The following is a 15,996-nucleotide window of genomic DNA, read 5'->3' as shown; positions in this document are numbered from 1 at the left end:
GAGAATATACTTCCACCCAAAGTTTGCCTGGAAGAAATCGCTTTAAGCGATAAGGCCGCCATTTTTACATATGTGTTAGATTAAGTTTTTTGTAATTTTTACCATGTTTTTGTGTACAAATAAAGAATATCTATGCTATTATATTCTACTTATGCTGATAAGAGAGTTGTAATAAGATGCAACTTGTACCACCGTGTGGAACGAAGTCAATGTATGAAGTATTGTATTGATACAAAAAACTAACTAGAATTATTTCGTATAAAATATAACTTTCTTCGATTCCAGCGTTCTAAAATATCTTTACGTATAATATTGTTAGTTTGTACCTAACTTCTACAAATAACAACGGGAAGTTCTTATACCATTACGCGTTCTGAATGTTCCACTTTTTCTCACTCAATACTTAGAACTAACAAAGGACTAGGGTGCTTATCCTAGCTCTCAAGTGTACTCAGAACCCTTACTTCAATATTCCACACAGTGTCTTTGAGAATAATACGATGTACGAGCTAGAACCTAGCTATGCTTATACGTACTTTTAGGCCGGCCACGCACTAGGAAGCCCGGCTGCGCAGCCAGGGTTGTGGCAGCCTGTAAAATATTATTATGGCGTTGTATAGGCGACTACTACTACAGTACTAGGTGGCTACGAATTCCCATATATTTTGCTAGCTGCTGCAACCTGACTGTCTAGTGTGCGGGGGGCCTAATAGTAGTGAACCATCACAATCAGGGCCCGAGGCTGCTGAAAGTACGGCGTGTCACGTGCCTTCACAGAGGAAGCGGCTTAAAATCAGCGCGGTAGTAGCCGGTTGAGCCGCCGCGTCTGTGCTCTGTCTGCGCACGCACCGAATAAATGATAAAATTTGTTTCTTTCTATTACATACGAATTTACCCGTAATACAGCTAGGTATATGTTTTTTTTGCACTATGCAATTTCTGTGTGTGTGCAATAAATAATTAAGTAAGTAAGTATCTATCTACCCATAGCTGAAACTTAATTAATAAATAAGTAGGTATACTAAAATGAAATACGTAAGTACTTAACTATAATAACACATAATAATTATGTAGGTACCCTTGGTACTTTGCAAATTCATTAACCCGTTTAAATTTTTAGCAATTTACACAGTATACCGCCGAACCCCCCTCGCCCCGCCGCGTCGTCGCCCGCCGCTCCGCACCGCGCGTCCCGCACCCCGCATACCGCACACCCCTCCCCTGGCGCGGCGCGGGCAGTGTGCGGGCAGTTGTTGTTTGACAGTCACGCTGAGCGCACGTCGCTTTTGTTAAAACCCTCTTTCTTTCAAAATGGCGGATCCAGAGCCAGGATCTTCTTACCATTACAACATCGATATAAAAGAAGAAGTTATGTCAGATTATTCCGATGATTCAACTGAAAGTAACTACGAAAATGGTGATAACAATAATTCCATTATTGACCGTTTGCTTGAACCATTCGTTGCTTCTGATTCCGAAGTTGACGATCGCGAGACATCTGTGCGGGAAGAGGATACGAGCCCAACTGCGGAAAAAAAGTAAGTAAATAAATAAATAAATAAATATGTGGGGACATCTCGCACACGGCCATCCGACCCCAAGCTAGGCAGAACCTGTGTTATGGGTGTCGAACAGCTGATATATCTACACAAATACATAGATAGATATATACTAAATATAAATTTAAATATCAACAACCAAGACCCGAGTACAAATATCTGTCTTTAAACAAATATTTGCCCCAGCCGGGAATCGAACCCGGGACCTTTGGCATAGCAGTCAGGGTCACTAACCACTACACCAGTCAGCCGTCTAAGTGGAATATTTGTGAATAATAATTTTCTTAATGTATTCATATAACATAATTGCCCTTGATGCCTGCAATAAATGGATTTATTATTATTATTATTATTATTATTATTATTAAGTACTTATCGTATTTCCATAAATACTAACCTTAAATTTTGAGGTTAGAATTTCCACGCGTTTCGTTTCTTAATTCCATATTTTTCTTACATATTGTGTATAATATTATTAGTATTAGCTTAATAGGACTATAAACTAATACTGTAATATAATTATACACGGACTAGAATCTTACCGCCTGATAGAATAGCTATAGCAAAAGTGCTGTTTTGCTTCTGTGCTAAATATGAGACGCTTGATATGCATTAAGGCCAAATTTTCATTTATTAATAACTTAATACAAAATAAATTCGCTTTCATTATAAATGCTTTTATTAACATAATTTTGTAATCATTATTAAGTGACTTGTTCTAAATTTGTTTAAATTAATTATGTACTAGTGTTGTTTTGTTTATGCACACCTTTTAATTACGTTTTCTTGTACCTCCTGTGGGTTGCCTGGTAGAAAATGCATATAGCAATAAGTCCACCCCTTGTACACTTATGTTTATAGTTGTGCAATATAGGATTAAGGATTAATTAATAATAAATCAAAATTGTTATTAAATATACCAATTAATGCAATCATTTTATTTTTTTATAGGCGGAAATGTATGAAAGTCGAAGAGGTCAACTGCAACTGGAATATAAGAAAAATAATCGAACGTCTTAATACAGAATCTGGAACAGTGTGAAACAGTGTCTGGAATTCGCTATTAACAAAGGCCTGATATGGAAGTCACGTCAGTGTTTACACCACAGGGCACCCATGGCGGTGAAGAACCAAGGCTCTTTGTGGGGAGCTTTTTATTGTTACAAAAGATCATGTAAGTCTAAGACTGTCAGCAGAGCCAAAAATACAGTGTTTGATAATTGCCGTTTAAAATTATCAGTTATATTTGAACTTATGTATTTCTTCTCTGTTGATTTCACCAATGACCAGGCACATGCGGAGTGCTATTCCGATGAAAGAGATACCACCTGCTCAAATTTAACCATACTACAATGGTATTCCACCTTTAGGGAAGCTGTTGTCATTTATCAAATTAAACACCAGTCAAAGAAAGCGATGATAGGAGGGCTTGGCTGTACAGTGAGGATTGACGAATCTAAATCGGCGGACACGAAGATTGTGAATAACAAGAATACAAGAGGACATTGGCTTATGAGTATTATGGAAGAAGGTAGTTCTGACTTTCGAGTTGACATATTTCCTGATAATAATAATTTTGCTGCGAATCTGGTTAAGGTTGTCCAAAAGCACGTCAGAGAAGGAACTAGGATCCGTGCTAGTGACTGGGATGCTTATAGCTGCCTCGCTGAGCACGGTTACACTGTTGAAGTGATACGAAAATTAAATGAAAGACCCTGGCAAGTTCTGAAGAAAGCCTTTAGAAGTGGTAAAGGTCATGTGTATGGGTTCTTTTATACTAACTTTCCAATGTGGTTCGTGGAGTATTCTTGGAGAAAGAAGGTGAAAGTAAACTGTTTAGATCCGTTTGAAAGCTTGATTAAGTGTTTACAATTTGTTTATCCTGTTAAGAATTCGTAATAAAGATAATTCTTGATTTTGTTGCATTACTTATTAGATTATTATTTGATTTTTACTCTATTCTTTTAGTATGAAGATCATAGTTTCAATTTTATTTAAAAGACCTAGATTTTATTACATAAATTTTATTTAAAAGACATAGAAAAACATAATTAAATATTATACAAATAGCCCACCCCAGGACGCACCCGACCCAAAGGTTCCCATCACGCTGTCAGTATTACCACGCTGCACTGCGAGGGAGATCCTCTGCATCAAGTACGCCTTTTAGTATAGGATGTTATATTTATTATTAATGTGTGGTATAGGTTATATAGGTATATTATAGTAAAAAAACCAAGGACTATCTGACCGAACATAACTTTAGTAAGTTAAAGGCAACTTTTTGAATGGTACAGTATTAAGCGTAAATAGGTAAGTAGGTAGGTACCTACATATTTTATATACTCTTATTTTTTAATGGTGTAAGCCTACAATGACCAATATACCTCATGATACAATATCGTGCACAGTTTTGTTTCCCTAATGTTCAAAGAGATACATACCCACTTAATAAAATGCTTAAATTGTCTAAACCCAAGTAGTAGCGCCCATAGATAGAAGGGGTAGTGAGAAGTGTCTCGTAAGCGAGCCAGCCGCCTTTTGCTGTACTTGGTGGCGGTCTGTATTGCGGTTTTGGAATAAATAAATAATATGAGGTTGTCATATAAAATAAGGCTATGAAATAAATTATTATTGTACAAGACCGAACTTGTCTTGTTACAATAATAATTTATTTCATAGCCAAACTTAAACTTAATTACAAAGAAAGAACAAAGTTAACAAGCATAGATTTAGGCTGTAAGCTATATGCATGAATAATATGTCCCCTGATACTCAAAATAGATAAAAACCTGTAAGATGAGGATCAGTGGAAATGATCATGTATGTAGGAGAAACAGCGCATAGAACACTTCAACAGAAAAATATAAGATAAGATAAGATATTCTTTATTTGTACACAAAAATATGGACAACATTAAAAAACTTAATCTAACACATTATGTACAAATGGTGGTCTTATCGCTTAAAGCGATCTCTTACAAGACAACCTTTGGGTGGAAGGATATTTAGATGTAAAGGGTTAAGTGTACCAGGAATAAAGAATATACTATAAATATTTAATGTACCAATACATACTGCCTACAATATATTTAAATTCTCTCTTCCACAACTATCCGACGAGACAAGTTTGCGTCTCGTCTGCACCAAACTATACATAGACAAAGAGTAGTGCAAAATAAAGTGACTTGACGTTGTAACAAGACGGGCAGAGTCAAGTTCGGTCTCGCGAGAATGCTTCGCGTCATCTTGAGAGCGACTGCAGCACAGAGTAATTGCAAACAGAGGGGTCTGTCTGCTTTGGCAAGTATAGTTTGCGAAAAAGTTCCACCCAGAAAAGGCCGACCTCGAATGGCGAATTTGTTTTGAATTTAATTTTAGAGAAAATTAAAGAAAGAAACATTTATTTGACACACTGAACAATAAAAACAGAAACAAAAAAGAAAAAGAATACTTACTACAAAAAATATATTTTACGTATTTATCTAAGTACCTATGTTATTTAGTTGGTAATATACTGATACGCTTTTGTACTTCCATATTGCAGACGACGTCAGCCTTTTCTGTTTGGGAGTAATTTGGTGCTATGCCACTGGTTTTTTTTATTGCTCGTGAGTGTACTTTATACATACCGTCCCCAAATAGATAGGTTAGTAACATTTTGGATTTGGTTGAGTGCACGAAGTGCATCGAAGTTAAATGATAATGACATAGTTCCTACAAAATAAATGAAATCAGCTGTACTCGCATTAGGGACCTACATGTGTGTTAAATATGAAAAAAAATACTTTACTACAAAAGACAATAATAATTTAAAAAATGCTAGAGTTATTAACTTTACAAACTTTTTAAGTTATTGTAAGTAAGTAACTACTATTTTTTATGTAATCTGTGTCGTGTTTTAATTAAGATATTTATACATCTTAGTTTTGTCTGACTAAGATCACAATCAAAAACTGCTGGTACCTTTCCAGAAGATGCTTTAATAAAACTGAAAGCTCTGCTGGCTGTCGGGTGCTTTTTATTGCTATCAGGCGGTACATTATTTTATATTAAAACTATCTTTCTAATTATCTTTGAAGTTCATTTAATACAGGGTGATTATTTCGTCGATGCATTTTCGGAAGTATGTTACAGAGCTCTCTAAGGTCATTATAACAAAAGTTGTTCAGAATGAAGAGCTCTGTAACATAGTTCCGGATATGCACCTACGAAAGACTCACCCGGTATTATTAGGTCTGCATGAGATGTTTCTTTTGTTTTTTGTCCTCGCCCATACCAGGTATAGTATTGAACTTTAGCGTTCAACTACCAAAAGTACTACACTATTCAAGGCTCACAAAAAATAGATGCAAAACCGTTCGCTAGACAGACAGTAGCCGTATTTATTGGAGACTTTTTAGCGAAACAGAACTGTATTTCTTTTTTTTCTCCCTCGGAGCCGTAGCTTGTATGTAAATTTTTCCATCAATATTCATAGCTGGCGGCGTCATCGATAATTGAGTCTTACCTGACAACGCCTTCTGCGGTTTTCATATTCGTCACTCCGCCGGCTACACGGGCTGGGTGTGAAGCAGTTTGTCCTTAGATTAAAAATATACGAGTAAGATGGAGCGTCAATGCAAAAGAAACGTCTCAACAAATAACACCCCACTTCTACCACTGAGCTCTTATATTGAATTAGTGCGGTTAGAAGATTTGTGACCTTATTCATTGGTAAAACAGATGTCATTAGGTTGAACTTGAAACGGTTTGTTTTTGGATGTAACACAGCATGCTTGTTTGTACGAGTATATCATTAATCTAAGAGTTTTTCGGATGACGGATTTGGATAAGCCATTAAGCCTACAATCTACCGTAAACATACTGTATGTGTTATTCAATTCTTCTTCTTCTTCTTGCTTGTTGGCGACAAACATTAAAACTGCTAACTTGCCACCACCGACACCGACACATAAAAATGCTGTGATAAGATAAGACATCCTTGTTTACGCATGGATGCCAAGTAGGGTAAAGTTTATGTAGTAGCTGTAAAGTTATTATTACCAAAATAAAATCATAGGTATCCAGTTGTATTTTTTTGCATTTATCTTTAGGTACCTATTCATTCATATTTTGCTGCTTGGCTTGTATTGGGTAGCTAGCTACGTATAGTGTCACAAACTTATCTGTTCCGGTGAGAGCGAACTAAATTGATTTATATCTGATTACTTACTAATGAATTACATATTGATAAAGATTAGATGGGTTCCATAAAACCGCGAGAGCGAATTACCACTACTAGCAAACATAAAAAGTTATGGAATGAAGAAATATTAGATATTTACGTGAGCTGTCACCGGAACAGATAAGTTTGTGGCACTGTATGTATGTAGCTACGAAACCAACCGCATTAAAAAAACTCAGTTTTTATCTACAACAGAGCAGAAACATAAACATTTTTAAAAAGCATTTCGCCCGACCGCTTCGGCGCCGCCATCGAACATATTCGGCTTAACGGATTTAGGCAATTTCAAATCCGAGCCAAATTGTTCTGTTTCGTGAGACGTCAAGCGAAAAATGTTATACCTCTTTAATTTAAGAAACCGCATCGTATTTCTGTTCTTCGCCGGGCTGGATCAGTCGCTAGACGGCACGATTTGTCGGCCCGACCGGTCGGGTAATTCACCCCAAAAATGTTTGCAAGCTAATAAAGTCGGGGGACCAATCTGCAGACCGCAAGTCACCGGATTTGGCGAGTCCACGATAAATCGCGACGTCTGTAAACTTAAATCTGAAGCGGGAACCTACTTGAGATTGTAGAACTGCGACTTATGTTTGTCCCTGGGATTTTATATAAGTAATTCTGTTCGGATGTTCTCTTTGTTCCATCTGTTATCTTAATTTGATTTTTCGGCTCAATGCCGCCGCTGGAGTTAAGATTTAGAGGCTGTTATGGCTTCGTGCTTCTATTTTTACGCTTATATTTTAAAGTCAAAGGTTAGGTAGGTGTCATCGGTTTAAGTTTCATACAAGCACCTATGTACCTTTTCTTTCGTTAACGATTGTAAGTAGGTACCTAAGATATATTAATTAACTATGGTACAATGTAAATGGCTTTAAAAAATAATCTCAGGAGCAATGAAAAAGTTCCACCTGCTATTGCCGTTCCATACGTCATTGCTTAAATACGTCTTTATAGCAGCCGAATAGAGAAAGCTAAAATCGGACAATTTAACAGCTCGAATTATGAACACAATGTAACGAAGTAACATGTCATAATCGATTTTTAATATCATTGTTTTAATACTGTCAAGATCCCATTTTTTAACACTTGTATCATTTTAGTCATTATAATTTTTGGGTATTGCAACACTGTGCTTCCTCAAAGACGACGATTGGCCCGCTATCTCTCGGTTCTCAAGCTGATTGGTCGAGAGGGATGGGGTGTGATTAAAAGGATTAAAAAAAAGGTGGCTAAATTGAGGAATCTAGAAAAACGCTTCTGCTGGTAATGGCGAAAAACGATTGTGTACGCTTGTTTGATTTTGAGTGTAAAAGGAAGAATAAATCTACAATTTCCGTGAATACCTGGTTTTATTTTATATCAGAAGTGACAAAGGACCCAAAAAGGTATGTTACATTATATTATGCTACAATTTAAGCTCGGTTACTAAAATATAAGTTCGTGTTTGAAAAGTGAAACAAACAAGCAAGCTGCGTACGAGTGGTGTATTTATTGTTCTTTATGTCTTTAACGAAACAAAATATCAGATTCATAAAAATGGTTAACATATTTTGTTAAAAGTTACAGTGAAAAGACTTGTGAATCAGTTGATAAGAAAAACTCAGTTAACACGAATTTGTGGCGGACATTTTTATCCGCATTGATACGCTTTCTCAAAATAAAAAATTTAGTTATTAATACAGATATACAGTGATCATCAAAGAGATCTATAATTGCATATGAATATGAATGCGATTTTTCACTTAAACAATTGCTGGTTCGTTTCGCCGAAGCTATTTCGATATTGTATTTGTTGATGTTATACAGACAAGGCTAGATAGACCGAGTTGTTGACAGTAGGTACCTACTTGATAGCAATTACATAAAAAAATGAATAATAAGATGAATTGAATGTTATCAGTATTGTTTCCTGAGCAAGGAAATACAGCTAGTAGGTATACAAACAATGCAGAGGGTTGTAACCTGACCAACTAATGTGTTAATGTTTATTTATCATAACAATATGTATGTCTGACTTTATCCTTGTCGGTGTGTTGCAAGATAAAGTGTTGCCTCTTGCTCGCACAAGATGAGATGTAGTGTTTATCCTTGTCGGTGTGTTGCAAGATAAAGTGTTGCCTCTTGCTCGCACAAGATGAGATGTAGTGTTTATCCTTGTCGGTGTGTTGCAAGATAAAGTGTTGCCTCTTGCTCGCACAAGATGAGATGTAGTGTTTATCCTTGTCGGTGTGTTGCAAGATAAAGTGTTGCCTCTTGCTCGCACAAGATGAGATGTAGTGTTTATCCTTGTCGGTGTGTTGCAAGATAAAGTGTTGCCTCTTGCTCGCACAAGATGAGATGTAGTGTTTATCCTTGTCGGTGTGTTGCAAGATAAAGTGTTGCCTCTTGCTCGCACAAGATGAGATGTAGTGTTTATCCTTGTCGGTGTGTTGCAAGATAAAGTGTTGCCTCTTGCTCGCACAAGATGAGATGTAGTGTTTATCCTTGTCGGTGTGTTGCAAGATAAAGTGTTGCCTCTTGCTCGCACAAGATGAGATGTAGTGTTTATCCTTGTCGGTGTGTTGCAAGATAAAGTGTTGCCTCTTGCTCGCACAAGATGAGATGTAGTGTTTATCCTTGTCGGTGTGTTGCAAGATAAAGTGTTGCCTCTTGCTCGCACAAGATGAGATGTAGTGTTTATCCTTGTCGGTGTGTTGCAAGATAAAGTGTTGCCTCTTGCTCGCACAAGATGAGATGTAGTGTTTATCCTTGTCGGTGTGTTGCAAGATAAAGTGTTGCCTCTTGCTCGCACAAGATGAGATGTAGTGTTTATCCTTGTCGGTGTGTTGCAAGATAAAGTGTTACCTCTTGCTTGCACGAGATGAGATGGAGTGTCATTTATCCTTGTTAGTATGTTGCAAGATAAAGTGTTACCTCTTGCTCGCACTAGATGAGATGAAGGTTTGTTTATCCTTGTCAGTGTGTTGTGAGATAAAGTGTTACCTCTTGCTCACACGAGACGAGATGTAGAGTTGTTTGTCCTTGTTAGTGTGTCACAAGATAAAGTGTTGCCTCTTGCTCACACAAGACATAATGTAATTTTGTTTATGGATGATGAGGACCTGCAGATTATTGGGAGTGTGTATGAAAGTTTAATACTTATCCATGTGTAGTGAGGTAAAGTGAAAACCTTGGTTGCACGAAAAAAATGAAGTATGTATAGTGTGTAGTAATGATAAAGTCACTGAAAGTTTATCTAAACATTAGTTCAAAAATTATAATTAATTATATGAATATAATATTATGTGATTATTGCTAAGCAAGATGTGTATGTCGTTGGTGTGTGTGGTTTACCAGTTTATTTGTAAGTTTGTAGTGATGAAGGAGAACATTACAGATTTGCTATTAAACTATATAATAATTAGTATAACAGATAGTAACTGTTGCTTGCAACAGCAGTATGAGAATCAGAATACTTATTAGAAATAACACTAACTGTAAAAAAAAAAAAACTCTGCAGGCACTTATAGAACTTGATGTGTCTTGACCATGTTTATTTTTAGACATTGCTTGAGGGATAAGAAAATACATATAAATTATGAAAGAGAACATGTGGTAATTGTTATATTAACAATGTTTCAGCATCAAAGTACGATGAGCCCGTATCCTGAAGAAGAGAGGCGCAAGCGGGGGCGGCATGAGAAGCGGCGTCGACGAGATGGGACGCCCAGTTCATCTAGTCTGACAAGTAACAGCAGTAAGAACAGTAGCAGCCGACGGAGAGACAGACGTCACCGCAGGTCTCGCAGATCACGGTCGTCGATGGCCGGTGAACTGTTGAAGGTGCTGCAGATTTTAAAAGACGATTCAAGTAAGACGTCCTCTTCTATTAACAATAACCAACTGCACAATGTTATTCCTGAGTTTGATCCGTCACTTCGGACTCAGAGTATAGAATGCTGGATAAGAAAGGTTAATGAATGTGCCGTTATATATAAATGGGATGATGCACAGATTATTCATTTTGCACTGCAAAAGCTGGTAGGTTATGCTAAGACATGGTTTGAAGCCCTTCCAACAGTAGTATTCACCTGGAGTGAGTGGCAAGAGAAGCTTATGAAGGCGTTCCCTAGTGAGGAAAATTATGGAAAGCTTCTAGAAGAAATGTTAGCCCGTGTGTCACGGAATGATGAAAATTTACGCGAGTATTACTATGATAAGTTGACTTTATTAAACAGATGTCAAATTATAGGGAAAAGGGCCGTAGACTGTATTATTCACGGAATTCATGACAAATCGTTGCGAAATAGTGCACAGGCACTAAAATGCCAGGAACCTGAAGACATGTTAAATTTTCTCAATGCACAAAGTTATGTAGAACTTAACACAAGTGGCATGCAGAAGAGGCGCGACCGAATTTTCCGAAATCGATTTTCCAACGCATCATTTAACTCAACGTCAAATTCTGCTGAATCCGGATTAGACTGCTACAATTGCCGAGCCAAGGGACATACATTCACGAAATGTCCCAAACCATTACTCAAATGCACGAAATGTCACAGAATAGGACATGACAGTGATCATTGTAGGGCAATTAGGCCTCTGGGTAATCAGGGTATCCGTACAGAAAATAGAGACGGGGATAAAACGAAAACTACTCTGAAGGTTTCGACAAATAATCCTAATGACAAATACTATAAGCCAATAACGATCAACGGTAAGAGTTCTGTAGCTTACATAGATTTTGGTAGCGAATGCACTTTGATGCGCGATACGGATGCTCAGAAGTTTAATCTCACCAAGTGTCCTGGTAGTCTGCCCATAGTGAAGGGTTTCGGTAACTCTAACATTTCACCGTTATATAAAACGTTTGCTTGTGTAAAGGTTGATGAGGTTGAAACTTCTCTTGAAATTCTGGTTGTCAATGATGATTTGTTACAGACGTCGGTTTTAATCGGACAAAACTTTACAGAGCTGCCGGCTGTGACAGTTCTTAAGGACAGCGACACTTTGCTGTTTTATAGCAACCCAACATTTAGTATAGCAGAAAACCCGAATGAGAGAATTGATTTAATAACGTCTGAGTGCGTTAATGTAGTGCAAACGCAACTGTTACCTGTATTTACTTCCGAAAAGACTTTCACTGGTGATGTATATGTTGAAGGATATTACTGTCACGAACCGGGAAGGGAGTACCATTTGCATCGTGGTGCATATCGAATAAAAGATGGTCAAGGTCATATTGTAGTCACAACTATGTCTCGTAAGCCCGTAGAACTGTGTGGACAAACCGTTATCGCGAGAGCACTCAAATTTGTTGAAAAGCAAGTTCTTCACGTGAATAGAATCCATACTGACAATTCAAATGTAGAACCTTTAAAAAAGGAGGAAATTCACGTTGGCTGCAATATTGACGAGAAAAGTTTAGATAAGTTATACGAATTACTCCAGTCGTATCGTGACTGCTTTGCAACCAATTTGAGTGAAATAGGTTGTACAAATCAAGTAGAGATGCAAATTGATTTAACGGATGATAAGCCAGTGGTATATAGACCATACAGACTTTCGTTTTCTGAACGCGAACAGGTCAAGCAGATAGTTGACGAATTATTAGAGAATGATATAATCCAAGAATCTTGTTCCAACTATGCAAGTCCCATTCTGATGGTAAAGAAAAAAACCGGAGAACAGCGTCTGTGCGTGGATTTCAGGGCCCTAAATAATAAAACTGTAAAAGACAAGTTTCCTTTGCCGTTAATAGATGACCAACTTACTAATCTAAGTGGGAACAAGTTCTTTACTACTCTAGACCTTGCATCCGGTTATTATCAGGTCCCGTTGGCAGAGAAAAGTAGGCACTTAACAGGTTTTGTCACACCCGACGGACATTATGAATTCAAGAGAATGCCGTTTGGGCTAGCTAATGCTCCAGCTGTGTTCCAGCGCATGATGAATGTTATGTTGGGTCACAGGAGGTTCCATTCTGTCCTGGCTTATCTGGATGATCTCCTCATTCCCTCTAAAACTATCGAAGAGGGTTACAATAATCTGGAGGAAATTTTGAAACTTCTTAGGGAATTCGGTTTGACTCTAAAATTATCTAAGTGCCATTTTTTCAACGAGTCCTTAACATATCTCGGTTATGAAGTTTCCGAAGAAGGTATCAAACCCAGTCAGGAAAAGATACTAGCTGTAAAGGAATTCCCGGTACCCAGTAATATTCATGAAGTGCGTCAATTCTTGGGCTTGTCTAGCTATTTCCGCAAGTTTGTCAAGGGTTTTGGTGAGATCGCGAGACCCTTGACAAATTTATTAAAAAAAGACGTAACCTGGCGCTGGAGCAGTCCTGAAATGCAATCTTTTATGTGCCTCAAGGAAAAACTTATTGAGAGACCTATTCTTGCGCTTTACAATCCCCAATTAGAAACTGAATTACACACGGATGCCAGTTCCATAGGATTAGGTGGCATATTAATGCAGTGGCAAGAAAATCCCAGAGTTCTTAAACCTGTTGCTTATTTTAGTAGACAAACCACACCTGATGAAAAATTCCTGCATTCGTATGAGCTAGAAACGCTAGCTGTAGTCTGCTCCTTAAAAAAATTCAGAATCTATCTCCTAGGTATAAAATTCAAGGTTTATACAGACTGCAGTGCCCTGAGAACCACCCTAACAAAACGTGATTTAATACCTCGTATCGCCAGATGGTGGTTACAAATAAGTGACTTTACCTTCGATATTGAACATCGCCCAGGAACAAGTATGATGCACGTAGATGCTCTAAGTCGTAATACTAAACAACCATCTGAGGCCTTAGATAACACCACTTTGACAGTATATAATATAACCAAAGAGAACTGGTTATTGACCTTACAGTTAGCTGATACAGAAATTTCTCGGATTTATAAAATTTTGAGTCCTAATAATGATGAAACAACAAAAGAAATCAAGAAGAATTACATTGTTAAAAACAACAGCGTTTACAGAAAGATTGGGGATAAATTATGTCTTGTAGTCCCTCGTAAAGCTAGGTGGCAGATTTGTCGAGCAAATCACGACGAAATAGGGCATCCCGGTTTTGCTAAAACATTAGATAAAATTAGTAGTCAGTATTGGTTCCCGAAACTACGTCGGTTTGTAAAAAAATATGTGTCAGCATGTATAGAATGTGCAAACAAAGATAATGCTCCGAAAATGAAAACTGGGTACCTTTACCCAATAGAGAAAGTCAGTGTACCGTTTCATACCATACATATAGATCATCTTGGGCCGTTTGTTAAGAGTAAAGATGGTAATTGTTATATTCTTACAATTGTAGATGGATTTACTAAGTATGTTTTTGTCAAACCTGTCAAAAACACCAAGACAAAAACTACAATCAAAGTGTTGGAATGTATTTTCTTTGATTTTGGAATACCGGTTAGGTTGATATCTGATCGGGGAACATCTTTCACATCAGCAGCTTTTAAGTCATTTTGTAATGGTTACGGGATCAAGCACATTCTGAACGCTGTCGCATGCCCAAGGGCCAATGGGCAGGCAGAACGATTCAATCAGACAATACTTAATGCACTATCCACACATAATTCAGGAGTAAATGAACGCGAATGGGATAAATGTCTAGGAAAAATACAATGGGGAATTAATAATACTGTCAATGTAACCACAAAAAAAACGGCATCGCAGGCGTTTTTTGGTGTTAGATTACGCGATAATATCTCCAACAAACTTAATTTGGTTAACAATGAGGATGCCTTAAACCACGACGAAATAAGAGAATCTATAAGTGAAGCGATAAACGAGGCCCAAGAAAAACAAAAATCAAAACATAATGCAACACATAAGCCTGCTCAATTATACAGCGAAGGTGATTTAGTAAAAATTTTGAGAAATAATTATCACAATGACGGTAAAAGTAAAAAGCTTTTGTCAAAATTTGTGGGACCATTTAAAATAGTTAAGTGTTTAGGTAACGATAGATACAGAATAAACAATGTTCCTGGATTCAGTTCAAATACCAAAATGTATGATACTGTAATCGCAGCTGACCGCATGAGGCCATGGATTAATTTTAAAGCTTTAGAAATCGAAAACAGTAGTTCAAGTGAAAGCAGTGGTGCTGCGTCAGCTGACGATAACGATAATCCTTAAGTTTTAGTAAGTAGATAAGTTAATGTCAAGTTTAAAAAAAAATAAAATATATATATATATATATATATATTATTATATTTCCGAATTTCATAATGAAAACACTTACCTGATCTCAGTATTTAAGTCAAATACAGATATATTTTGTTGTTTAAGTTAACCACTACTAAAGATGACTTGTCATGTATAAGCTTACACCTGAAAACTATTTTAATTGATAATTTGTATTGTAAAGTCAATATCTAATTTACAACTACAGCCAAAGACAATGTGCCATGTCAAAGCAGAAACTTTAGTTAGTTATAATATTTAATTTTATACTGTGAGTCTATATTTAATTTAAAGAAACCACCATATTCAATGACAATGTGCCATGTAAAAGCTTAAACCTAAGTTATATTATTTTCTTTAATTATTGTGATTGTTAGTCAGTATACGATTAGTCCACCATATTCAATGACAATGTGCCATTGTAAAAGCTTAAACCTAAGTTATATTATTTTCTTTAATTATTGTGATTGTTAGTCAGTATAGGATTAGTTATGTAAAGCCAGAGCCTTAGTTTCTCAGTTAGAACAAATTGTAAGTGAAGTAAAGACAATTGTTGTACAATGTCGATATGTTGATTTTATTAAGTATTTGATACAAAATGTTTTGTAGCGCACCAGGAGGTAGCACTGTGTCTGATGGCCGAATGTCATAATCGATTTTTAATATCATTGTTTTAATACTGTCAAGATCCCATTTTTAACACTTGTATCATTTTAGTCATTATAATTTTTGGGTATTGCAACACTGTGCTTCCTCAAAGATGACGATTGGCCCGCTATCTCTCGGTTCTCAAGCTGATTGGTCGAGAGGGATGGGGTGTGATTAAAAGGATTAAAAAAAAGGTGGCTAAATTGAGGAATCTAGAAAAACGCTTCTGCTGGTAATGGCGAAAAACGATTGTGTACGCTTGTTTGATTTTGAGTGTAAAAGGAAGAATAAATCTACAATTTCCGTGAATACCTGGTTTTATTTTAAACAGAAAACAAAACTTACAAAATGGAGTGCTTACTTTTTAATGTCTTAAATAAGTCGA

At 36.8% G+C, this 15,996-nt stretch overlaps 1 protein-coding gene and 1 long non-coding RNA gene across 2 annotated transcripts; both read left to right on the top strand.

The window, feature by feature from the left end:
* The first annotated feature begins 1,270 nt into the window (after positions 1 to 1,270).
* On the top strand, positions 1,271 to 2,566 carry LOC125488638. The gene is made up of 2 exons (XR_007266369.1): positions 1,271 to 1,538; positions 2,511 to 2,566. It is a non-coding gene; the product is annotated as an uncharacterized LOC125488638 (long non-coding RNA).
* Positions 2,567 to 7,868: 5,302 nt separating this feature from the next.
* Positions 7,869 to 14,915, top strand: LOC125488660. Its single transcript, XM_048621803.1, has 3 exons — positions 7,869 to 8,170; positions 10,407 to 13,047; positions 14,809 to 14,915. The coding sequence occupies exons 2-3, from the start codon at positions 10,419 to 10,421 to the stop codon at positions 14,913 to 14,915; spliced, it is 2,736 nt and encodes a 911-aa protein (XP_048477760.1). The 5' UTR covers positions 7,869 to 8,170; positions 10,407 to 10,418.
* The last annotated feature ends 1,081 nt before the right edge of the window (positions 14,916 to 15,996 follow it).

The sequence above is a fragment of the Plutella xylostella genome, chromosome 6, assembly GCF_932276165.1.
Source record: "Plutella xylostella chromosome 6, ilPluXylo3.1, whole genome shotgun sequence".
NCBI classification, from domain to species: Eukaryota; Metazoa; Arthropoda; class Insecta; order Lepidoptera; family Plutellidae; genus Plutella; species Plutella xylostella.
This window is presented reverse-complemented; position numbering and strand designations above follow the sequence as displayed.

What these genes read in the sequence shown, in the direction of transcription:
- LOC125488660 (XM_048621803.1), top strand. Translation starts at nt 10,419, where the DNA reads ATGAGCCCGTATCCTGAAGAAGAGAGGCGCAAGCGGGGGCGGCATGAG. An exon ending in CAAGTTTGTCAAGGGTTTTG is followed by an intron (nt 13,048 to 14,808) that starts GTGAGATCGCGA and finishes CTGTAATCGCAG; the next exon opens with CTGACCGCATGAGGCCATGG.